Consider the following 27425-nt stretch of genomic DNA (forward strand, 5'->3'; position numbering starts at 1 on the left):
ACACAGTGCTTTCTCACCGTTAAGTTGTTAGTCATACCCCTATTTCAAAGATCAACTAAAGTATGTTTTAAAATACAAGGAATAAGTTAGTAATTTGCAAATCGCCCATTCTTTTTTATTTTGTCCCTCTCATAACTAAAACCAATCTTTAAAAATGATAGCCAAGTTAGAAAAACAAAAGATCCAAATTTAGTACTAGAATGTGTTCATTTCACAAAAGAAAGTTTTCTTTCATGAAGAATTGCAAGTCTACCTTTTTACATAATCTCCAAAATAATTAATAGTCTGAGATTTTATACAGTTCCATTTAACCAAGTGTTTATTAGACATCTGTAATGCACAGGGCATTGTTCCCAATGTCATGCGTAAAGAAACATGAGGAAGACAGCCTGGTCGTCCTCAACATCATACTGTATCTTATATCCATGAATAAATTTCAGGTCACAGAAGAGAGTAATGAGTGAATTATATCAACCTCATTGACTTCCTGCATTGTTTTTCAGGTACTGATTGATTTATCTAGCACATCTCACCTCGATAACACTCCTAGATGGTATTCTCTCAAAGAACAGACTGAAAGCCTCGATCATGGCAAGTCTCATTCCAGTCAGGGCAGCCAGCAGCCTCCAAAGCCATCTGTCATCAAAAGCAGAAGCCATGGTATCTTCCCTGACCCATCCAAGGGTAGGAGACATTTCAAGTAGAAAAAGCTTTTGTCTCCTTGTTCACTTAGTAACTTCTGAATACGAATGCCTGTAGATGTAATTTATTTTGAAATGTTGGATTCTGTTGGAAAGTATGTAATATAATGTCATGCAAAGAGTGATCGATATGGAATAAGGAGTAAAGGGCGTTAGTCTCGGATCAGCCCATAATTAGGTTTACTACTTGGCAATCTTCACCTAACTCTGGTTTTGAAGCAGGATAATGGAGGAGTTTGGGCTATATGAGCTGTTGGGTTATTTCCAGCTCTCAGATTCCATGATACTAGGATTTTATAAAATGTGTTGGGTTATTCCGGAAAGAAAAATAAAAATCCTCAACAGTTCATTGACGAGACATACTCATTATTACCGTTGATGCAGATTTCTTCTAATTGTTTAAACCCCTATTTTTTCATAGGTATTTTCTTATTCACGTATTATCTATATGTAAGCTATACATAATTTTGCATCCTGATTTTTACTTGTCATATCAAGAACATTTTCCCCATGTCATCACAACAATTGGTATGTTGAAATTTACTTAAACCTTTCCTAAATGTTGGCCTCAAGCTAATTCTATGATTTTTTTTAAAACTCTGATTATTATTTTTTTGAAATAATAATGTTATACATCGGTTTGGGCAATACACACAGAATTCCCATTTGAATGAGATTTTCCTTTGAGAGGTTTATTGCCAATTATCCTACGACATATTAATCTTCATCATAAACCGAGTTACTACCTGTATGAGATAACCATGTAGTATCTTCCCTAGATATATTGAACTATGTACAAGTATCAACTATAACTTTTTATACTGGACCTGAGTCTTGCTCCCTTCTCTTCTCAGAAAGTACATCACATTGAAAAGTGGTTCTTTGCACATTAGAAAGGAATGGGTCCCAATTGCATGTGTTCTAGGAGATGGAAAACCACGAGGCCAAGTCCAGTAGGACACTGAGTTGATCTGATAAACCAGACTCCCATGCGTGCTACAGATATGACTTATGACTGAGCTTTATAGATCATTTATGGATTCCACTTCCAGAAGAACTCTGCCCTGATTAACGGTCTAGAAGATCATCAGCATAAAGACTTCTCTCCCTCTGACTGCCATAGTCAATGTGGGATCTATAGTCCACGTTCTCTAAAATCACCCAAGACACGATTCTACAGTCCCCACACTTGATGTGTCCTATAGTGACTCACGCCCCTTCGTCCAGGAATTCACCGCATTTTTACTTAAAACTCCTCTGTGGTAGTGTCAGCCTCTCGTCTCCTGCCTGGTCCCTACTTGAATCGGCAGTTGCTTGCTAAAAGGATAAGTTACCATAATTCATTTACGTGAGGATAGTCAGATGTATTTCCTCTTCTCACACTTCTCTCTTCTCAACATTATCATCCTCTTGACTCCCCTCCCCCACACGGCTTCCCAAATGTTTAATCACATTGCCGAGTAGGGAGCAGTCGCATAAGTAAGCCCAACAGGCAGCGGCATTAACATAAATCTTAGACAGTTGCAAATGACGTGAGGCCGGGCTCGGTGGGAGGAATGCTGGAGCCCCGTTAACTCTGTTTCACCCTTTTGTAACCAGACATGCAGGTTCCCACCATTGAGAAATCCCACAGTAGTCCTGGTAGCTCGAAATCCTCCTCCGAAGGTCACCTCCGCTCTCACGGACCGTCTCGCAGCCAGAGCAAAACCAGCGTCACCCAGACCCACCTGGAAGATGCAGGGGCTGCCATAGCCGCTGCCGAAGCCGCAGTGCAACAGCTCCGCCTGCAACCAAGTAAAAGACGCAAATAAATTCCTCAGCATGGCAGCTTAATGTTCATCTGTTGCCTTCCTTCCCTGCTGTCCTTCCCTGTCTGCTTTCTGTGTTTTGGCACACCCCGCTCACTCCGTTCTCTGTCCCTTTGTCTGTGTAAGGACAGTACCGATACATATATATGCTCTCTCTCTTATTTAAGTTTTTTTTTTTTTTAATTGATGTGGACCGCAATAAAACTGGCTGTTTCCCCTTTGTCTCCACCATCCATCCAACCTGGCTCATAGTACTTGGTAGCTGTGTCCGTGATGTTTGCAGACAACGCAGTGTTGTGTGTCCTTTGTGTGTGCACTTTAAATATCCTTTCGAGTACAGGAATTATAAGCACACGTGACTGCCAGTTTTCCAGGTATTACACCAAAAAAAGCACACACCCGAGCAGTTAGAGCAGATTGGAAGTGAGATTCTCTGAAAACATTCCAAAATTGGGGGCAGAAGAGTAATACCACCAGCAGGCAAATTCTTGAACCTGGAGGGGGAAAAGGCACTTCAAGCTTAAATACCTTAATGAATTATGCACATGAAGTATTGTAGCTTTCCATGTGAGACACTTGCTAATCGTTTGACAAAAAAAAAAAAAAAAAAAAAAATCTGTGAAGAAAATCATGTCTCATATTTCCAAAAAATTACATAATATTAATATATGTATAAACATATGTGATGAGGCAGTGTGACCTCCTTAAGGAACACACTGGGGTCCATTTCGTTGGATCACACTTTGTGTATGATAACAGCGAATTTATTGGTTACTTTTTTCCTAGCCATTGGGGATCCTAGGACAGTCAAGATATCAATTAAAGAATAACAATCCACCCATCTTAACTGCTGTATTTTCATTTAATTTATGAAAATGTAGTCAACTGATATATCAAAACTTAGTAAGAACAGAGATTTTACAAATGGAGGTGCACTGTTCCTTCCAAGAGACATCAGCCAGGCAATGAACATAGACTGATGTTATCCCCACGTCCCAAAGTCTTCATTTCCAAAGAAACAGCCAGTTTTAACCCCTTTAGTGCTATGCATGTGGTGTCATTTTGGCATTTGAAAACCCACCTTATTTAAAGAGAGCAAAAGATCACTTCTGTTTGCATGAGTAACATTTAAGCTGGTTCCATCTGAGGATACATACTCTGGGTTTCCATTTCACCCACACTGCCACAGCAGCACATAAAAGCGGTCAGTCTAATCATGCCAGGAAGCAGCACAGACACAGCATAGCAGGAATCCTCCCCATTCAAAGAACTCAGTCTGATAATCTGCCTCCACCAGCCAATGGCAACCAAGACCAAAGCCAGCTAGCCCTCAGGAAGGTGATGTCTGATGGACCAGTCAAGCCAGAAGGAGGTGAGCAGAAAGGCGCTATTCAAAGCACACAGCGAGAACATCCCCCAAATTTAAAGCCTTCCTCTTTTAATTTTTAGACATTGTCTGATAAAATATGTTTATCCCCTTTTTAATGTGCTTTTGTGGGCATGGCATTTCAGGACTTCCTCGTCGCTGTGTAAGTCCCAAAATCAGTCCCATGATATATTGACTACGGTGATTTGTATTTTTCTATGCACTGGGCATCTTTTGACTTCTGTTGGGAAATAGATTAACAATATTCATATTGCAGAATGGAATGCATGCTACTAACCTAATCTGTTCAAGCATGACTATAAATATGTTGCATTGTGATAAAAGTTTAAACTGCTCAAAATTCGAACTAGCATACCAGTTGGAATGTAGATCAGTGTCTGTTGCATATTATTTCAAGTGTAACTTTTTAAACATTCAGTGGATTTTGGAAATTCTTAGAGGAAAGTAAGGGAAAAATTGTTAATGCACTAATTCACCTTTACATGGTGAAAGTTCTCTCTTGATCCTACAAACAGAGATTTTCCACTCATGTTTCCATAGTTGTTAAGTGTATCAGATGTGTTGGGCATGTGAATATCCAAGTGCCTGTGTAATAAATAAAGTATCTTTATTTCATTCATAAACTACTGGGTTCTGAGCCATTGTTATATGATGCAGCTTAAAATGAGTGTGTCAGTTTTTGCTTTCTCATTTGATTCCTTGCAATAGAGTATTTATAGTTCTTGTTCCATTGCTAGTGAGATCTCTAATGATAGACCATGTGGGGAGGAGAACAAAGTTTTATGTCTGAAACATTATTAGCTAGATGGAAAATTACTGCCAAATAAGCACCAAGCGTACATAAACATGTAAGTAAGTGATAAGGGCTGGGCTGCTCAGTGATACTTCTGCTATGTCTTGCTCGAACATCTGATCTACTCTGCCGTCTTCTCAGGTTTCTGTTTGGAGGAAGACAAATCCCATGAGCCCTCGCTCTGGGGGGGTGGGTGTATGTAAACTTGATTGCAATAGCTGTGTTCAGAAAGGAAAGCAAGTTTGCATCCATCCCTAACTTGACCCCAGCATTCCTGCAGTTTTTCCCAAGAAAGAGTGCTACTGCCAGTGACAAAAATCAAATGAGGATGATTATAAAATTGTCTTTGAATTTAGTTCAAAAACATTGATAAAATGAAGGGTTTTTTTTAATAGGATACTAGTGCCCCGTTATGTCCCTTCTAGCCCTAAAGTACTTGATTTTATGATTCTCTACTTGTCACCAAATTAAAATCAAGCCTTATACTTTCCTATTGCATTCCTCTTTATTCTCTGAAAACCAAAATTTATAATAGGTTCTTGTTCCAACGAACCAGATATTTTGGGACAGTGGAAAGTACCTGTGGCATAAAACATAGTGATGTTTTCTAAATTAGCCTGGTGATTATCACCTCTGCACGGTTACCCTTTTCTACTTAGCTTACCAGTACTTTCCAAAAGTACTTAAAATCCCACCTGTGACTTTTTCTTCCATCAGATAAGTTCAGTGGATTTCTTAATGTTACTCATTTTCTTACTTCAGATAGTCCATAATGATAAAGGTCACAGTAGTCAAATGCTTCCCTTATCTCACACTCTATTTTTAATGATCATGATATAAGTATTGCTATAGAATATTTTGTCTGAGTTTTTTCTAGATATGGTTAAAATCTATAGCAAAATGCTTTTAGTTCCCTTTATTTGAATAATGCTGTAACAGATATTCATATACATTTAAGGTGCCGTGACTGAATACTGAAGTCATTCTGTACTGAAATAATCAAGATAACATGCCGTGGTGAACATTTCTTGTTTAATTTTGTATTAGCAGACGATAAAGACAGTGTCTATTTTGTGAAACATAATTATTTCCCTGCTACCATAAGTGCACCAAGAATATAATTCAGCCATGCATTTTGCCAAACAACTAGTGGTAAACATGCTATAGGATCAAATTATATAAAATGCTGTGCCATTAGTTGAAAGCTTAGAAAAACTGGTCTGAGATGTAAACGTACAAAGAGCCAACGGGTTCCTATTCTCTAACCGCATACATAAGTATTATTAATTTTAAGTGTTCAGATAAAAGCCTTCCATTTCAAACCTCACAATGGAGTCCATATAGTCCCATCGGCTTTCTGATAATCCTGCCCTTCATTTGAATAGTTCTTCACATTATACCAAGTATGTGATCAGCCATCTTCTCATTTGATCACACCCAGTAGATGAGGTCTTCACCGAAGATCACCTTATCCCTTTCTTCTGAGTGAGCAGTCAGAGAGATGGCTAGGATCACGGGTAGAATACACACCCAGAAATTCCTAGAATTGGCAACCTGACCCTTGCTACGAGGCCTCAACCTTTGCTTTTTTAATACTTTGTCTCCTTTGAAATCAAACTCTTCTTTCAATAAAACAATTGTCATTTACATATATGTTATTTATTGTTCCACTTCTTACAAACGATTAGAGTTTGCTAGAAATGATGGCAGAGTACAATTTAGACTTACTGTACCTATATGACCCTCTTTTCTGAAGGCAGAGAGTGAAGCTGCCACAAACAAGGAAATAAAACCCTGTCATGCATAAGCCCAGTGTGGCAGTAAGCAGAGTCTGTAAGGCTCGGTGTACATCTGTAATCGTTTCTATCAAGGGTGACAAAATCGTCCCTAAAGAGCCGTTCAAATATATGTGTGTGTGTGTGTGTGTGTGTGTGTGTGTGTGTGTGTGTGTATATATATATATATATTTTTTTTTTTGTGAGCCTCTCAGCAGATTTTTGCTTGGAGTAGCATAAAATATGGGTCAAGAAAGAATTATGGAGTGAGCCAGAGAGAACTTTCTCCCTCCGGGGTTTAGGTGCACGCTGGGAACCCTGAAGAGAAAGATTAGACAGATTGCGCCAGATAATCCTGATGCCTAAACAACTCTTTTGTGTTTAGAAATCCCTGCAAATGTTTTTTTTTTTTTTCCAAGCCAGTTGGTTTGGCTGAACTCAAGCTGTGCCATTTCAGAAGGTGGGAGCAACCAAAGAGCAGAGTTTTAGAAAACAGTTTTCTCTAAACCATGCTCAAACTAAAACAAATGGAAGCATTCCTTAAACCTTAAACATGAACTTAGTTGACCCCAAATATATCACATTTTAAGTGCATTTTGAAATTTCCGAGCTATTTTTGCATGCTACTAAGATTTTAGGTGAGTTGTAACTTTAGAACCAGTACTACAGGCTGAGGAGAAATGTCCCTCCACCCCGGGCAATGAGTTAAGGGCCACTGGAATCGGTTGGAGAGGTTAGGGGAGCAGACGAACCATGGAGTAAATTGTGCAAGGGAATTAAGATTAAGCATTCGTAAGTGTGGCTGAGTTCTAGGCGAATAGCCTGAAACCTACTTCCACAGACCTCACTGCTGCAAACCCCGCTTTCAGTCAGGCTCACTTTCGGCAGCTGTCAAAGAAGAGTTTCATATCTGCACGTTGCCGTGGTGAACTCTTTGTAAGCCATCGCTCTGTGGGAGGTGCTCTCTTGGGCAAGTGGCAGGGGGTGGCTGGGCTGGGAAGCTGGGTGGGCACTGGGAGTAGAAGGGATTGTTGGTTACAGAAGGTGGTAGTTAATCAGTGTCCCATTCTCTTCTGACTGGAGGTTGATGATTCCTCTTGGTCAGAAAGAATTTAGCATTCTCTGTGTCTGGGAAGGACAGGGTCCAAAAGGAAGTCAAGGAGAAATCAGAAGAGAAATCAAAGTGAGTTCATTGGGAAGTGAAGTCTTCATTCACGTATGTAAGAGGTTAATAAAAACAGATTTGCATTCCTCATTTCAATGTGTTCATGTAAAAAAGCTGAAATACAACCTTGGGTAGTTTACAATGGAAACAAAATTGAAACTGTAATGATGTGAACACAGCAAACATCCACCAAAATCTGAGGGGATCAAATTGTATAGTTTCAGCTTTCAAAGTTCTGTGCTTATTTCTCTGGGGGTGAGGGTTTTCCTTGTTGTCTGTAAAGATCAAAATGCTCTTCTAAAGTTTTATTTTATTTAAGAGATGCCAGATTTTCATAGAATGATTGATGATGCATTTTCAACTCTTTCAGTAGTTATTTGACATTTATTGCCAGAAATCTCTCTGCTATACATGCAAAGTCACAGAGAGTAAATGTACAGCCCTGACCATGAGACACGGTCTCTTGGTTATGGATATTTATTCACAAAGATGAATCCGCTGATCTACCATCACTGGGCACTTTTGTTCTTTTCCAGTAATTGCTATGGATCTGCACTGAGCCATCCACATGTCTGGTTCACACTGGGGATTTATATGTCCATTTCATCTGCCATGAATTCCAAGACCAAATGGCCCATCTAGGTATCAAACTTAATTTCAGTACTGCTGCACCTTAGTCAAATGATATAGCTCTGGGCCTATATAATTGGATGTGACTAATAATACATGATCTAATTGTAACATGCCACAGTCCCTTAAATGCTACTTATGACACATCTTTAACAAAGTTAAACTTAATTTTTTAAATGCAAACTACTTAGGCTTGAAGAAATTGTTTTCAAAAAGTTAATTTATCAAATTACCACCAGGGAGCAGGACCCTGAGGAAATGAGACAGGCAAGTAAATGCTGATGGAGGAAAGAAATGAGAAGCATGAAGCATGAGAAGGCTGATGGGGACACAGTGCGGGACCTTGGACAGAGGGTACAATATGAGCATGGGGCTGGGGGTGTTATCACCTGGGTAGGAGGGATCGTGGAACCACGGGAAATGCCACCTAAGGAGAGGCAGAGGAATGCCAAAGCACCATCTGGCTACGTGACAGTCTTGCCTAAATCCAGATACCTATCCATGAATTACTTGGTTTTTTTCCACTTTTCATCCGCATGTATTACGTTATCTAAAACCATGAGCTTTCACCCATTCTCCATTGTGCAAGATAATTGGGAAGTGGGGGGTGGAATTAGTGAATGGGATAGGATGAAAGGAATGTGTACTGAGCCAGACTCTGGAAATACCCTCTTTTCTTTTTATTTCATTGCTGTGTTGAATATGTAAATATACAATTAATCCTTGAGGAGCCAAAAGAAATACTTACTGATTTTAAATGAAAACATACTGTATCAGAAATGCAGAATTTTGATTGGGGTGTTGAGTCGTTTAGATGTGTGAATAGGATTAATGTAGATAACCATAGCTTTATACCTCAGTGTATTTTAAGATACTGAAAGGCAAAGATTTCTGTAAAGATACTGAAGGATAAAAATTAATTAAATTAGTAACTTGAACAGTATCTCATCAAAATATTGATATTACAAATCAAACAAAAACATAAATGTTTAAGAAGGAAATAGTAAAATCGGGAGCATGGGACCCTTTTTAAAAAAAACATAAGAAAAACATAGGGTTATAATTTCTGCCATATTTATTCTTTTTTTTTTTAATGTTTATTTCAGAGAGAGAGAAAAGACAGGGTAGGGGCCAATAGAAAGGGGAACAGAGGATCCAAAGCCAGCTCTGTGCTGACAGCAGAGAGCCTGATGCTGGCTTGAGTGCGCAAATCATGAGATTATGACCTGAGCCAAAGTCGGATGCTGAACCGACTGAGCCCCTCTGCTATATTTATTCTTGAAAGAGCACAGGAACAAAATCCACTTTTCCTCATGAATGTATTTCAAACTCAAAACCACATTATTTGAAGTTCTATAGGTCACATAATTTTATCCAACTCTTGATATAAAATGAATTTGGAATCTATACAAAGAGGTATAAAAAGTGGGTAAATATATTAATATATTTATATATATATTTGAAACTTTTTTCTCTATGTATCTATTACATATTTTTAGTTTGTTGTAGAGCATTCTCACTACTGAGGACATTTCATAAAGTAAATAGCTATTGAATCATTCTTTTGGCTTCATCCAACTATCAACGTACCAGAAAATTAAAGACTTCATGTAGAGAAAACGTTTTTTGGAAGAATGTGCATAATTTTATGCCTGCAAAATATCATTATTTATTGTAGGGTTCTGCATACCATAAAGGTTTCTTTTTAGGCAAAAATGTAACAGACAAGCATCATTTTTTGATAGCTATAGTTTTTAATTCATTCCTACTCTGTACAGTTGTGAAGTTCTGGATTGAACAAGTTCCAAAGCTAGAGAGGATAAAAAGAATAAATCTTCTTAGGAAAGGCTCACTCTCCTAAAGGCTTGGTATTTTTCAGTAGAAGCATAAAATAAAAAATGAAAGTTACCGTAGAATAATTGCCATGTGCATAGTGGTTTAAGATGACTGTCAAAAATAGCTGATGCTAATTGGGTTATTCTCATTTTCATGGTTTGTACTTCATGTTTCTTATGGCAGATCTAGACCAATGATTTCACCATGTGTGTCCTAGGGGCACTTTCAGGGGGTTACAAGGTCAAATACAAGAATATTAAATGTTATTTGTCTTTTTCCCTCTCATTCTTTCTCATGTAACTGTGGGGTTTTCCTGCATTTACATGAGATATGACGACATCATGGTTTTGAAGGCTAATAGAATATGTGCCTGTCTACTGTTTCTTTTAAAGTTTTCTTTATTTTGAATATGATAAATATTGATAGATATAATTCAAATAAAATTAAGTTCTTTGAGAACTTAAATATTTTTTAAGAATGTAAAAGCACTCTTGGGATCAAAACGTTTAAGAGCCACTGATCTATCCCTATGCAGAATCATCATTTTTCCAGGAGCCAAAGATAGTGGGTGACTGGAGTTTGCTTCTAAAAGAGAATTATCATATTTGTCTCTGAATTTTCTATACTTTATATCTCTTATACTTCAGAATCCCTTCTTTCCTTTGTCACTTATGTTAATTTATAATTAAGATTGACATATGACAATTTTTCATTTTATATTTACACTATTTTATTGAGCTTGATTTCAGTTAAATTATGAATGTATATCCATATTTGTTACTTCCTACTTTCAAAATTTGCTGGTAAGTTGCCTTTAATCAAGCTGTTGCTAACCTAAGGTAGAGTTGGAGGGAGTATTACACAGGTAGATTAAATTTTATTCGCATCCTTATCTCAAACAAAAAGTTTATTGGAACAATTGTTTATAAATTGTTTCCTTTTATCTTCTTTTGTATCATCTATATTACTGGTCTTAGAAAAATTAATTTTGTTGGTGTCAGGAAAACTGAAGATGATCAATTTTGATTCAAATTTGACACAAATTTGAGAAAAAAATTAAGTTCTTTATCTCTTAACGTATTTCTTGATTCTTAATTTTCAAGGATTTAATGTGTTTTTAAATAATTAAAGTTAAAAAAGAATTCTGAAAATATTTATCATTTGTAGAAAATATTAATTGAATTATATATATATATTACATCATTTATGCACACTCATATATACTTTTTTAAATGAATGTTATGTTCCAGAACCTCTCCAAAGTGTTAGTGATACTACAGTGAACAAAACAGATGAAAATAACTATCCCCGGAAATCCCCCATTCCTAGTAATATTTATTGAATAACCAGTTAGATATCTGGGAAGAATTATGAAGAATGAAAAAAGCATGAGTTTGGCTCAAATGAGATTGAAAAAGAAAAAATTGCATAGTCATTGACTTAAGTTTATATTCAACCAAACATCCTTGTGTTTAGAAACATCTGGAACTATAATTAATTACATTTTTATTTGTCCTGGCTCTCATTCTCACTAATAACCTTTACAGTCTGCTGGGATATAGCTAACTGTAGGGAGGAAAGAAAGTATTTGAAAATGATCTATTTGGAGAAGGTAGAGAGAAGGTAATGAAATTAACTAGAGAGGTTAGTTCCCATAGGACTAGATATGCATTGATCAAATAATTCTCCAAACTCCTCTTTATTCTATGGCTTATTGACTACATTTGAATGATATACAAAACAATAGTGTTTGTTGTAACGTTAGTCATATAAATCAGACTGCTTTAGGCAAAAGTTTTATATAAATCAAACTATTTGGATTCCATATAAAGATGATATTCTTGTTATCTAAGTATTCATGAGCTAAGTTATCAATTTGAGGATTATATAAGAACATTTTCAAAACTAATTATTTTTCAATTACTTTCCACTCAAACAATCCTGCATGTTTTGCAAGCCAACTGTGAGAGAGAGAATATTGGCGTTTCAAAGCAGAATTAAATGGATATTGAAAAATTAAGAGTTGCTCTTGAGAACTTAATTCAGATCTTGAATCTTTCCCAAATATAATTCTCCTTTCCAAATATGATTTTTTAAAGATAAAAAAACATAACAATTATGTTAGCATATTTTAGCGCAAAACCAAAACTTGGTAGTTAATAATTTCTTTGTCGATTCCATCTCTACGGACACAGCTAGAATTATAGCCTAAATTTATTACAGGTCAAGTAATTTTTAAAATTTTCATTTATGATATCTTGATTGAACATTTTTCCATTATTTACTAGGATATTTTGGTCCTCACTTGAATTGTACTCATTTTAAATATTAAAAAGTTGATGTGAATTTAATGTATTTAATTTAAATATTAAACAGTTAAATATTTTATTTCTTCTAAAACTAGTTCTGAGCCAAAAACCTTATAAAAGGAAGACACACTCAAAAGGCAACATTCTAGCAAAAATACAAAAGCTATAGCCTGCTAAGCCATCACATATATTTATGTAAGAAAAAAATCCTGTGATGTTATTAGCTGAGCTTTACTCTCATTTCCAAACACCTGTTATATTGAAGTTACATACTATACTTCTGTTTCCAGAAGTAATCGTTAATCCTATTAATGCTAGAGAATGAATGATTAGTAAGTATGGAAAACACCTGCAAATTACTGATAGCATTAGCTAAAAACAGACTGAATTGATTATATTGAAATGTCTTGGAAATCCAGTCATAAGGCCAATATGGGTGGAGAAGGAAGAGGGCAAACATGACTAAGCTTTACTATCTTTCCTGGGACTTAATAGATAAGAGGCATCACATCTCCTTCCTCTCTGAAAGAAGATACTAAGTGAATATGGACTATCTTAAGGGACAGACTGTGATTTTTTTTAAGGAAAACATTCCATTTTTCATGGTTTGTTATATATCAGTATTCTGTCATTTTAAAGAAATGACCCAAAGAAGTCTGAGTTATCCATTTTCAGCACTTTCATTTGTAAGAACTTGTAACTTGGAAATATGTGGAAGCTCCTACAAATAGCTGCATTGAAACTACCTATCCCATTTGGGGTGGGGGCTGGGTTCTTTAGAATTTTTCCAAATCAGATAATGAATATACTGAGGTAACATTAAAAATATTAAATTTCTGGGGCGCCTGGGTGGCGCAGTCGGTTAAGCGTCCGACTTCAGCCAGGTCACGATCTCGCGGTCCGTGAGTTCGAGCCCCGCGTCGGGCTCTGGGCTGATGGCTCAGAACCTGGAGCCTGTTTCCGATTCTGTGTCTCCCTCTCTCTCTGCCCCTCCCCCGTTCATGCTCTGTCTCTCTCTGTCCCAAAAATAAATAAACGTTGAAAAAAAATTTTTTTTAAATATTAAATTTCTAAACTCCTTGTACAATGCCACGTGTCATCTTAATACTCCTAATCTGTCATAGGGAACATAAAAAATGTGACTGGACCTAATTCAAGGGAAAACCTAACAAATAATGCTGGTAACAATGGAACTTAAAACCTGACCTTTTTAGGTTCACATGCAAAGCAAAGCAACGAATGAGATAAAACTGCAAAATCTCGTTAGTAAAAATAATCAGAAAAACAACAGCAATAATAATAGATAGAGAAATAGAGCAAAAGATAGGCAATGGGGAGAAAGTAGAAAAGGTCACTAAACTAATGTCCCGCCAAGGTAAAGCTAGCAAAAGTGCACTATATGCACTCTAAATACGTCAGTTCCGTCATTAAACTGCTGGAAAAAACAAAATAACTATTGACTGTGTTCTCTTAACTCCACACATCCTATAGACTATATCTATGAAGATAATATTAATACTGTGTCAACCAAGTAATTTGGGAAATTCTAGACTACCATTAGAAATAATTCCTAAAATATTTGGATATAAATGTGAGTTGGACCAAGGACATAAAACCAGTGACAGAACATCACAGGCAGCAAGGCAATCTACTGCATCCCAAACACTGACCCTGAGGTAGGCAGGGAGCTCACAACCTCAGCCTGAGACAATTGAATATGATAGAAAAGTGGATTATCCCTTTTTAGTTTTTACTCTTTTTCTCTCATTAATTAGTGTGTGACGTGGAACAAATCAATCTTTTCAGGGCTTAGGTTTTCTGAAGGCGCAATGATGGTTCTGGAGGGGGCTATCTCTACAGTCCTTACCAGCTTTTTAATTTCCTTGGGTCCATAATTCTATAAAGTCAAGGCTACAATTCTGATCCACGGACTGTGAGCACAGTGCTGCCATCGTGTGGTAGGTACAGTGATAGTTCTGCATTTTTAGGTATAGTTGAAGGGGGGGGGGGGGGCCCACCAACAGAGCAAACTAATTGAAGACAGATGTGTAGTAAAAAAAACACTACCAGGTTTAATTAAGGTTAGCCACAGTGGAGTAATAAAACAAAATGATGTCTAACCATCTAGCATCTGAAGAAAATGAAGAGGTCAAAAAATAATTTAAAACAGATTGAACTGCCTCACAGAAGATAAAATATGTTTAGTTGAAATGCCCCCTCAATAACTGAATAGCAGAAATGATTTAAAACTCTAGGATTTATTCCTCTAGGGTACAGGAACCTTCTCACAGGAGTGGGCTTATTCCATCATCTGTTTATGTGGTACTTTCTTTCTCCTTGTTGGTACTTGACAGTGAAATTTGGAGTTTAAAAAGACAGTAGGCACAAAAATGTAGGCTCCAGATATCCATTTTATTAAATAAATCTCAGTTCCTCTGTAAAATAAACATCTCTCATATGTAAGACACAGGCACATAATATAGTCAAGCATAATAGGTCCATGCTCTCTGACACGCTGATTAAAAGAGAAGAAGAAAGCAAAGGTAGAATGTTTTCAAATTGTTCATTTTGAAATCATAAAACTATGGAAAGTCATATTTGTTTTCATATTCTAAAATATTATTTAAAAATGGCATTGGTTTAAAATATATTTATATTTAAACAGAAACCAGAATTCTCCAGCTGTCTGTACATCGAGATTTAGTAGAACCAGCATAAGTACTAATGTCTGTGATAACACCCTCTGGTGGTTCCCAACCTAAATACATTGATAAAATAGCCGTGTTCTGTTATGAACTCTTTCTTTGAAATTCACCAAACTTCGTGCTCCCGTGTTTAGAATCTTATCATTAAATATTTCTTTCAATGAAGCCACTTTTGGAAGGATTGGAAAAACAAACATCTAGTTGAGTGATTGTGTTTTTCTATATACAGCACGATAGATTAATTTGCATCTCTGTTTCTAAAGCTACAAAAAAAATTGCATTGCCCAAAGTTTCCTTGACAAAACATGGAGGAAAAAATCCTCCCACATTAAGCGGTGCAGTTCGTAAGAGATTTATGATTTGCATAGAGCACACAGCTGGATAAAAAGTAAAATATCTACTAAATCATTCAGATGGTTGTTATGTAGTTAAGGGAAAGAATTATTAATTTTTTCATTATTATTTCATCAAATGTTGCCTCGGCATAGTTCCAGCATAAGCTTTTAAGAAGGCTACCATGGAGAAAACACAGGCTCAGCCTCCAACATCCTGAAAGTAACAAATACAGCCAAAGATAGAAAGTGGTAATTGCCAATAACAGACCTGTGATCTTGTGCTTTGTGAGTATGGATATAGAAGAGTTCGCTTCTGGTTGGGAAGATGAGGAAAATACATGGAGCAGGTGCAATCTGAGCTGGGCCTTTACTGACAAGTATAATTTAGGTATGAGAAAGTGACGGGCAGAGAAAAGCATAACAAACAAAGAGAAAGGGCCCAGCAACTGCTCAGGAGGAAAAAAAAAAAAAAGCCAAACCAAAGGGAGCCAGAGTGTGTGGTCTAAGTGGGCTTCCAGGAAAAGCATACAAAGGAGAACGATGGGAGATACATTTGGAAAGAAGCAGATGATAAAGGACTTTGAGAGGCCAACTAAAGAATGCGACTAAAATCATGAGATTTCTTGAAATCACAGAAGCTCTAGCCTCTGATATTAAATCGTAAAAGCACTTGATTCATCAAAATGTTTCAGGTAATGCAGGTTTAGCTCAGTGTAACAGAATTGATATATTTTTATTTGGAGACTGTTTTGAGAGAAAGAAATTAGTAAATATACTCACTGTTTTCAAGCATCTGATAAGGAATTATTAAAATACTTGGATTCTTAGTACCCGTTGATCAAAACGTCTGCATTTCTGTATGGTTGACTGCATTTTATGCTCTGTAGATAGAGCCCAGTATAAAGCAGAGATCTCTTCTACATTTTTCATTGAGTTCATTTTTAGAAACTACCAAATGTCAGACTCTCTGTACCCTACACTTACCTACCAGGTTAAGAATAAAAGCACCAGGTGTGTTGTTAAGGTAATGCCAAACATCTCGATTTCATTAAATTATTCACCTAATGTCTAACTGCCCGAAATGTTTTTAGACTCAAACTTACGCATAATTGTGTTTTGCAAATATGTTCGGTAGACTTAGACTTATTCCAATATATGTATATGTTCTCAACATTTGGTTTTCTTTCTTTTTATATTTCTTATAAAATATTATTTGTTTGCATGTAAATCTACAGCACTTGCACAGGCTTTCCAAATGAGATTTCTATTCACCTAGACAAGATGAAAAACTCTTTCCTTAAATTTATTTCTAGCCTTGTTCCTTTCTTCTTATTTTGTTGTTTCACGTTCTGTACACATCTCAAATTTCCCAGAAGAGGAATAGAACTAGAAATTGCATCAGGTAAAATCAAAGCTCACAAAGAAAAGATTGAATATTTTGAAATGTAAATAAGACAGTCTTGCTATAATAGCTATTTTGGTACATTGTGAGATTGCTCTTGGTTGAAAATTGTTTTAATCTAGTAAAAATAAATGGATTTAAAAATTAGTGCATATTAATTAAGGTTTGTTTTGGAAATAGTATATAGAGATTTTCCAGTTGTTGAAATTAAAGTGTTCCATTCAATATCACACTGAAAAAAATATTAATAATAGCCTCGACTGGATTATATAATGCTAGTCAAAAAGTATGGCAGCTTTCCTTTGTTTACAACCAGTTGACTAATCTGACTCATCATGTGGTTGACTATACAGTTTAATTTACTTTACAAAAGTTCATAACTTTATATCATAGTCCTATATCCTTTATATTTTTTGTTACCCTTTTAAAAAGTTCTAAGTTCACACTAAATACACCATCTGGGTTTCTTCTACATAAGTTGAAGAAAATATCAAGCATTGTAACTATCATTCTGTTTTCTCAAATCTACTTCTATTGGGTACTATTAATTCATTGGTGACTGGCTATTTAACAATATTCAAGACTTTTTCTAAATAGCTATTCCCAATTTATAGATGCCTGATACATTATTGACAAGTATTTCTTCCTTATTTCCTTATTCTGAGAAAGTGCTATCACTGGAATATATATTATAACAACTTCTGATGGCTTTAGAGAATCTGTTGTCCCAAAATGGAAGAAGTGGTCGTGATTGGGGAGAACCTTTGTAAGATTTGTTCCTGGTTACCTTGATGGTGTATTTCCTGTCCTCAAGAGGTTTCCCTCACAATGTCTATATTTTTCACTTCATTTGGATATATTGGTTTGACTAAAATCCCACCAGATTGAGAGTCACTGTGTTTGTGTACATCTCTTTAATAAAAATGTAGGCATCTGAGAATCATTACATGAGTATCCACAATTCACCCAGTAGTGTGGATCTATCCAACTGCTTAAGAAACTCCTGATTGAATGGGGATGTATTTACGGAAGAAAGAGACTCTAAGTATTTTTCTACCTCAGAATGTGAATCAAGGCAAAGTCATTGTCAGGGACTAGGTATACTCAAAGACACTAGGGAGCAGCGATTGATAGGAAAACCCTGAGGAAGAGGTTGGGGTATGGCAAATAAAATCACAAGATGAGGGAGAGAAAGTAACCGAAGTCCTGCTTCATTTCACTCCTCATGGTCACAATCTTATGAGTCGAGATATGCATTACTGACCCATTATTATCCAATGCACAAGCTGAGACCTTTTAAGTTTACTCCAGAATGAGCTAGGATTCCAAATCCTGTCTGTATGGTCAAAGCTCATGCTCTTATATTCTGACCATGTGGCAGGAGACATAATAATTTTTAAAATTTGCCTAGAAAATCTTCTCTCCATAAAACAGGAACCACTTGCCTTCTCTTCTGTTTATTTATTTATTTTTTGCATCAAAATTTCCCCCCCCCCCAAAACTCTTCTAATCTAGAACTCCACTAACAGTCTTGGTACTAAGCTCCCACTGCGTTATACAACACAAAATTAGAATGTTTCTGTGGGAATAAGGATTCCTGTATCCACAAGATCAAATGCAAGGAGTTTTTGAAACAAGTCCCAATCATAAATGAAGAAATGCCGAAGGGAAAACAAAGGTCTTCAAATCTACAACCCCGCTAGAGACAGTTGTGAGAGATACACAGAAACAAGCACAGAATTCTCCAACCTCTTCTTGAAATCATCTGTTTTACTCTGCATCTTTACTTCTCAGGAGAAAGACAGATTATTGGTTAACCTGGAAAATAAGCAATTTTCCCTTACCCTGCTATTTCTATCAACCCAAGTCTTTCTAAACTCCTTTCTCCATGAAATAGTCAAAATTCTTATTTGTCATTATTGCAATACTGTACAAATAAGCCACAAGTAGAAACGATAATAACAGTCATGGTACAGTTACTATGTAACCCATTCAAAACATCTGATGGTTTAAGTCTAGACATCATTGAGGGGCTTTTTTTTTTCTTTATCTCCAATGAAAATATGCAAGTACTTAGTGTTAACACAGCACGTTATTGGTTAAGGGAAAGAAATTGAAAGGCAGGTGAAGAAGTGTGGAGTTCTTGCTAGAGCTGTGTCGTTATCCATGTCAATGAAGAAAACGTAGAGTTGTGCATTTGGAGATCGCTGGGAGTTTCATGGATTGACTGTGGTGTTGACTCTTCCCACACCATGCAGCAAAGCCTACCAATCACCGCCCCGCAGAAAGCTCCGTGTCTACCGGCTCCTCGGGCAGCAGCTTTGGCAGCGGGTACAGCGTGGACAGTGAAGGAAGCAGCGGCACTGCAGGGGAGACTAATCTATTTCCTATTCCAAGGATGTAAGTGGGTTTTATGCTTTCTTGCTTTTTTTTTCCCCCCACTACAAAGTTAACAGCATCATGAGTAAGCTTTTCTTAACACTTAACGGGAAATAAGTAGATAATTATCCAGTTCTGAGTCACTGTCCCTGAAACACTTCAGCTGTGTGTGCCTACGTAGAAAAGAGACTGTTCAGGAAAGGTTGGATTCATTTAGTTAATTCCAAGGATGAATGCTGGTCACTTCCGGGACTGTTTAATAAGTACAATCTGTACTCAGTAAAAACAAAAACAAAAACAAAACAAACAAACAAAAAAAAACCTGCTAAAATAGTAACTAAATTAAGTCCAGCCCTACTAGTGGCTTCTTGAGGCTTTAATCACACAATGACCAAACACAAACGTTAGTGGTATTTGAGATAAACTTAGATTAATTGACTTTGAACCAAAGCAGATTTAAACATATTTTAAAAGCTCATATATCATGTTTGAAATAGGTAAACTATTGGGTTCCTCATATAGACTTTTCAATGATAAATCTTACCACAGTTAAAATGGAAGATTTTGAAGCGTTTTCCTATTTTCTAGAACAAATATCGAGCAATGCATAGGTCCCCAGCAGGTAATCTTGGATTAAAGTTCATTTGTAACAGGTGAAGCCTCAAGAAGATGATACCATAAACCGAATGCAAAATGAAAACAGGTTGTGTTCAGAACGCGTCACCCTGGGTTTAGACATGGAGGTGGCAAAGATTAGCAGTATCTAAGACACATATGTAGGTTATATCTGTTTCAATATCAAAATCTCAACCTCAGCCCTTTCCTTCTCCTCCCCGACAACTAGTTTTCTGGGTTCTCAAGAACGTCTTTGGGTCATGCATCTCCAGGATCTAGGTCCCGATGAATCTAGCCTGCCACTTAGTTTTGTAAGGCCAGTGAACTAAAACTTTGCATTTTTAAATGTTTAGAAAAAAGGAGAAGGAGAAGAAGAATAGCACTTTGTGACACATGACAATTATACGAATTGAACTTTCAGCGTCCACAAATAAAGTTTTATTGGAAGCCACACCCATTCGCTTACGTGTTGCCCGGTACTTCTGCACTGTAGAGGCCGACTTGAGTACAGTTGCAACAGAGACCATTCAAAACATTTGCTCTCTGGTCCTTTACAGACTTTGCAGACCCCTGATCTGGACCCTGGTTAAAGGATCTCCTTCGTTTTCTCCACGTTGAGTGTGGCCATTTCTGGGAGCAGAAATTCGATTTCTCTTTGTTTTAATGTCAAGGTTTTCATAAATCTTTCCTTTTAGTCTCCAGAATAGTTCTAATATTTAGATAATGGCTCAACTTACAAAAGCAAAATAATGGGGACATGGGTTCGGACAGTAAGAGGTGGGTTTATTTTGTGATTTGCAAGTTATATTTTTCCAACTTCAATATTTTAAATTTATTGGATCACTTGTCCATATCTTTTGCCTTTTTTTTATACTTAGGCTATGGACTCAATAGTTATTTATGTTTAATCAGTTCTTTTTTTATTGGAAATTATTTCTTTTTTTTAACTTTTTTTAAACATTTATTCATTTTTGAGAGAGAGAGAGAGAGAGAGAGAGAGAGAGAGAGAGAGACAGAGCATGAGCGGGGGAGGGGCAGAGAGAGAGGGAGACACAGAATCAGAAGCAGGCTCCAGGCTCCGAGCTGTCAGCACAGGGCCTGACGCGGGGCTCGAACTCCCAAACTGTGAGATCATGACCTGAGCTGAAGTTGGACGCTCAACCAACTGAGCCACCCAGGTGCCCCTGGAAATTATTTCTAAAAGGAGTCTGATCTCATTAGTTCTCTGCCTCTGATGATCCAGTTGGAAGAAAATGTCAGCAAATTCATTACATTTCTCTCTCTAGGCTATGAATGTCATATGAATTTGTAATTTTTTAACCACACATCACTTAATATACTTCCAATTTATCCTTACATTTCAAAATAATTTAACACTGCTGATGAAGTTATAACTTCCAGAGAAAAACCACGTTACTTCTTCAGTATCTGAATATCTGAAGTAGAAATAGATTATGTGTTTTTACATATATGCCACATTCCAGTTTTGTTTTTCCCATTTTCCTGTTCTCTTATAAATCAAAGCCTTTAAAAACTGCCTAGGACACTATTGTTTTGCCATACGAGCACAAAGAAAAATTCTCTCTTCTAAAGCATTACAGGATATACGTAAGAAGCTGTATTTGGTATTTCTTTTATACACTCTTCTGTGTCTAACACAATTATTGCTTAGGCTAACATAAGAGTTTCGTAACTATTTGTGGGTGCCTGGGTGTTCAGTCAGTTAACCTTCTGACTCTTGGCTCAGGTTATGATCTCAGGGTTCATGAGTTCAAGCCTCGCATCAGGCTCCGTGCTGATGGTGTGGAGCCTGCTTAGGACTCTCTCTCTCCTCTCTATCTCTCTCTCTCTCTCTTCTCTCTCTCTCTCTCTCTATCTCAAAATAAATAAATAAACTTAAATAAAAATAAAATTTTAAAAAGAGTTTAATAACTATTTTGTGATTAAAAAATATAAATTATAAATTGTAGTCAGCATGTTCTGAGATGAAGATTATTTCCTGGGAATTCAAAAAAATTGCATCCCTTGCATAACCCACAGTCATTACATTCATTATGTATGAATGTACAGGCATATGTTCATTACATTCATTCAAATGTGACCCACAGTCACATTTCCTTCATATTTCAGTTAGCTTTGCAATGCCACACAAATTTCTGTATAATCTTAGAAATGCCTCTAATACTTAAGCCTATGGACCTAATGTTAAAATCAGTTTTCATTAGAAACAAAGACTGCAGTTGAATATCACCATTAAAATTCAAAAGCTAGTACTCGAGGTCAAATAAAAAATTACCAAAACTTTATTTTTATTACTGTTACTAAATACTTTCATTATTTTGTTAAACCTAGGCATATATAGGGCAGTAATTTCTTCAGTACTCTCATCTGTCAGATAAAACGGTTTTCCCTTTCGTTTGAGCTTGACTCAGCAACAGATTTTTTTGGGTTCCCTCCGCTAGTCATAGTGACTGCTCACGGTAAGATTGCTACTGACTTATGAAGCTTTTCTCTCTGACTGGACTAGAGCAGAGTCAATTATTTTTTTTTCAGTTATTGTCTATTTTTATTGAGTCCCAATGAAGCAATTACACAAATTTAAAGTTTTGTGCATTGCCTAATCAAAACTTTTTTGTGTATATTCAGATGCAGACTATATCTTATCTATCTATCTATCTTTATACAGGTATATATATGATTTCTAACATTTTTGCAGGTATTTGGTCCTTCACACTTGATAAAAATTTGTGTTTAAACCTCTGACCTAGAATTGTCATAATGGAAGAATGTGATGGCTTTCAACATAAAATGATTTCTGATTTTATGTCTATTCCTCTTTCATGATGGACAGAACCTTTTCTGTAAAATGGTTAGAGGATCTTTAGAGCAGCTTTCAAGTAAGATGTAATTGGATTCTTAAGAAATGAATACAATTACATTTTCAGCATGTTCAACAAACCAAATATTTTTGTGTGTGAAAGTAAGAAGTAGTTGTTACTAAATACTACTTTTAGAATTATTGCCTAGCAAGTATAGTATCAAGGCGTTCTTTTGTTCAAATACCCATTTTAACACTTAAGGGATTTTATTTCCTCTTTTTAGAACATATTACGTAAGTACATATAAAGACAATTCCAGAATCTTTTCTACGCCATGTAGCTTTTTCTATGACTGAAGGAATACAAAGTAGCCTATAGCGTTTTGGCTGTTACATTATCAATATCCTGAACACAGAGTGCTCAAAATATCATGAATTCTTCATTGATTTGGCCTTCCAGAAAGTTCGAAGCTGAAACTCCAAGAGTAGTAGACTCCGGCTGAATTCTAAAGCCGTTATGTGATGCTTATTAATATTTTCTATTTTGAATGTTACGATGTTTCAGGCACTGTGTTAAGGACTTTATGTGCATTTCCCATGTGACTTTCTCATACCCAGGAGCGATCTAGTGTTACTATGTTTATATTCCAAAAGGAGAAATAGATTCACTAGATTAAGTAGATTCACCTTAGATGACACTAGCATGAAATAGTGAAGCCAGAAGCAGAGACCAGGAGGTCTGACTTCAAAAGCCCATATGCTACACACAGCTGAAAACATAGGCAGGATCTGAAAGTCACTAAGTGAAATAAAAATCTGTGTTATTACAATATTATTTGTGTACGTTATTTAATTCAGAATTTCCCTCTTCGCCAAAGGGCCTGTATAGGTTATCATAACTAAGTGTAAAGATATGAAAACCCTGTTCACTTCTTAAGTTAGAAGTGGGGAAAAAACACAAGCCCCCAATTCTAAAACAAAATTTGAAAATTTCATGACAGTCTGATCTTTGATAAATGAGTCAACACATGAGACACTGAATTTCGAGGTATGATGTTCAGACTAAGTAGGAATAATAAACAAGCCCCTATTTTAAAATTAACACGATGCGGAGCAACTTGCTGTCTTTATGTTTGCCATTCGAGTAATTTATCTTGGGTCTGAATATATAATGTCATTGTATTTTTGTGAACTCGGTCTTCTCATTTGCACTTAGGAGATCATGACTTTTTACTTTCTTTTTAAACAGAGGGAAGATGGGGCAGAATGGGCAAGAGCCTGTAAAACAGCCAGGGGTAGGAGTGGGACTAACAGACGCCGAAGGTAAGTTCAAATTTTCAATATTGGATGCTGGTAGAATCTACATGTTACACCGCAAGCATTTGAGTTTGGTTTTCTCTGAATAGAAATGTAAATTTCTAAGTAGTGATGGTGAAAGCAGTAGGTAGGTACAGCCTCGTTCTCTCTGTTCTCTATTAAAGTAGAAATATTTTGTGATTTCACTTAACCATTTCCCAACTTCTTTGTTTATATTTAACCTTTAAGTAATTTTGGGTCCTGAATGTTTTAAAGAGAAAAAAGAGTGAGGATGACTGGAGAGAGACTCCAATGACCTTCTCAGGAAAAACAAATCACTTGTTGAATTTGAAAAAATAAAAAATTTGTTAAAATAACATGCAAATAGAAAATAAAACATGAGACTTCACTTAAATGGAAATTCTTTTTTTTTAATTTTTTAAATGTTTATTTATTTTTGAGAGAGACAGAGAGAGCATGAGAGCCAGAGAGGCAAGGAGAGAAGGAGACACAGAACCCGAAGCAGGCTCCAGAGCCTGATGCGGGGCTTGAACTCACAGACCGTGAGATCATGACCTGAGCCGAAGTCGGATGCTTAACCGACTGAGCCACCCAGGCGCCCCTAAAATGGAAATTCTTAAGAAGAAACTAAGGGTATAAAAATCATTTTAGAGAAAAAAATAATGATTGAACTTACTTCTAATGTGAAAACCTCATTTGAAATTAAATTTGGTTTTATTAAATAATAAATGTACAACAAAATGCAAAAAAAAAAAAAAATCCTGAACTTCTGCAAACACATATTCACTTTTTGTAAGGTGAACAAAGACTAGCTTATCTTTCATAATATTGTGATAAGATCTGACAGCACTGTTCTTCTTCAACTGAACCTCCTGTCACTAATTTTAACTATCTTAATTACTTTATACTATTCCAAGTACTTTCCATGTGTCATCTCATTTAATTCTTAAAATTACCTGTGAAGACAAATAATACTATACGCAGGTTTTACACGAAAAGAAGGTGAGGTGCAAATAGCCCACAAGAGAAGAGCAAGGGACTGGGACCTGGGAAAATGATGCTGAATCGCCTGCTATGAAAAAGAATGATTAATGGCACGGTGTCACAATGACAGTAGATGAAGAGATAGGAAACCCATATTTGGATTTCAAATAGGGTCCTGTTACCTAACCGGTGACCTGATCTGTCTTCGGAAACCTCATCGGGCTGCGTGCGAATGATGCCTGAGGTTCCTCGTGAATGAGTGGGTATCACATTTTTCTGGTTCTACTAAAAGTGTTTCTTTAGATTCATTCACAGACTGCTTTTCTTTTACTGGCTGCCATTTCCCCCAGGGTCCCACCCCAATCTCCCCATCATTTTGCACATCCTCTCTCTGCATAAACTCATCACCTCTCATCCATATGTTGATTAGACCCACATTTACCCTCGGGACTCCCTGCAATTCAGACTCCAATAGTTCATGTGTGCCAGGCACTTGTGTCCAACCAAGAAAAGGGAAACCACGCTGAGTATTTAAAATAGAGGAGATTGATGCCTGACAGTTATTACATACCCCCGGTCTTCCTGAGAAACCAAGCAGTTAGCAGTGAGGTAGCCGACCTAGGGAGGTAGCTGAAGGAAGCTACTGTCCCTGCAAGCTGGAGGCTAGTGAGAGTGGAAACCCAGGCAAGCCTGAATTGCAGGCAGCAGGAGACAAGGAAGAGAAATGGCAAATGCCAGAAATATACACTGAGATACACAAGGATGGGGAGAAATATCCTAGATGCTTTCTTCCTCCCATTCTCCAACCTCTGTCAGTGCCTGATCAAATACAGCTGGACGCCAACTGGGCAGGGGAGCCTGGGAACCATCCTAGGGCACAGCTGCCCTGACAGGAGAGCAGAGAATGCACCTGAGAATACACCTTACAGCCCAGAGGTGCAGGGCCCGGGCAGTATTTTGCCTGGAGACACCGTAGACAAATCAACTTACGTACACCCTGAACTGAATTCACCCTCTTCCAGATCTTGCCTCCTTCTCCTCCTATGCTCCTCTACTACTAACAAAGTCTGCCCTGGTTTACACCATAATGTGCATCTTTTGCTGTCATTGATCTTTGATCTGTAATTGTCTATTCTTATGCCCGTCTCCTCCATAAAGTTGAATGACATTTAGACCTAAGCTATGATTTAGCCATCCTGGTGTCTCAGCACTTAGCAGAAAGCCTTTGCCTATAATGTTGCTTTCTCAATGTTTGTTGAGTAAATGAATAAACAATATAATCATATGTGAAAGTAATGCCCACTGATTTTCATATGACTCTAGTATTCAAGTAAATAGAGAAGCAATTCATGCGTACTTTTTTCAAAGTTTAATTACTTACTTTCACTTTTCTTTTAATTTTAAAGTTCAAAACTAAAATTGTCTTCATATAAATGTTCATAACTGTCACTGAATAAAAATGTGTTCGTCCTAATACTGCTTTCCTCTTCCTATCAGTCACACAAGAGGGAATCAGTCATAAGCTACTTTGTATTTTACTTAAACTTATGAGTCAATATGTTTATATTTTAGTGAACTGACTAATCAGTAGTTAATCTCAGATTATGGAGCAGAGGGCAGGAGGTTGAGGAAGGGGATAAGATAGAATACAAATGTAATGTGAGTCATTTACAGTCATGTACCCTTTTGGTAACAATATTTTGGACAAGTTATTTTTTACCGACTTACTTTCCAAAATGTTGCCAATAAGTAAATTTATAATTGACATATCTATATGAAGTTTGGCATGAATAGTTCTGTAAGAGACAGGTTATATTGCTAACAATATGGAGAAGAAAAGTACAGTAAGTATTTAACCTGTACAAACAGTTTTCAGTTGAAAAGAATACACAGATAGGGACTAGGGAGAAAATTATTAAGTTACCCAAGAATTTAATCATTCTAAGCAGTTAAGAGGAAAATACCAATTTAACGTACAAGATTTTGTTTTGTCCCCATAGAGATGTAAGGTCAACTCCGTGTTGTCATCCAGGTAAATTTATGGTACATATTTTGTTTTGAGTGATCAGAAGATTGCTTTCACGTCCTTTTGTTGTCAGTCAACAAAAACAGCCAATTTGTAGGATAACAAACCAGCAAACAAAGCAGACTTAGTTCAGTTTGTTTTTAGACATAATAATTTCTTGACTGGATTTTTCCTCCTTTTAATTCTAATCCAGGACACCAGAAAAAGTGTCTCTTTGCAGATTAGCAAGATTATCTTGAGACTGTAGATCTTGCAGTGTTCCAGCTCACCCAGAGGGTTTCAGATTACTCATGCAAGCACTTTGTTTTATGCACACCTTGGTCCACTCTAAGGGAAACTGATCTACAAAGATATGCATACTTTAAATCAAAAGTGTATCAGAGATTTTTTTAATGTTTATTTATTTTTGAGAGACAGAGAATGAGTGAGGGAGGGGCACA

General features: G+C 36.6%; 1 protein-coding gene across 1 annotated transcript in view; it reads left to right on the forward strand.

The window, feature by feature from the left end:
* The window catches only part of PCLO (piccolo presynaptic cytomatrix protein), a 417562-nt gene that overhangs the window by 346179 nt on the left and 43958 nt on the right, over window positions 1-27425 (forward strand). The window contains 4 exon segments of the mRNA XM_040472795.1: window positions 504-684; window positions 2301-2495; window positions 19105-19246; window positions 23908-23981. Coding sequence (XP_040328729.1) covers window positions 504-684; window positions 2301-2495; window positions 19105-19246; window positions 23908-23981 — 592 coding nt within the window.

The sequence above is a fragment of the Herpailurus yagouaroundi genome, unplaced genomic scaffold, assembly GCF_014898765.1.
Source record: "Herpailurus yagouaroundi ecotype Mexico unplaced genomic scaffold, PumYag 100, whole genome shotgun sequence".
In the NCBI taxonomy this organism is placed as follows: Eukaryota; Metazoa; Chordata; class Mammalia; order Carnivora; family Felidae; genus Herpailurus; species Herpailurus yagouaroundi.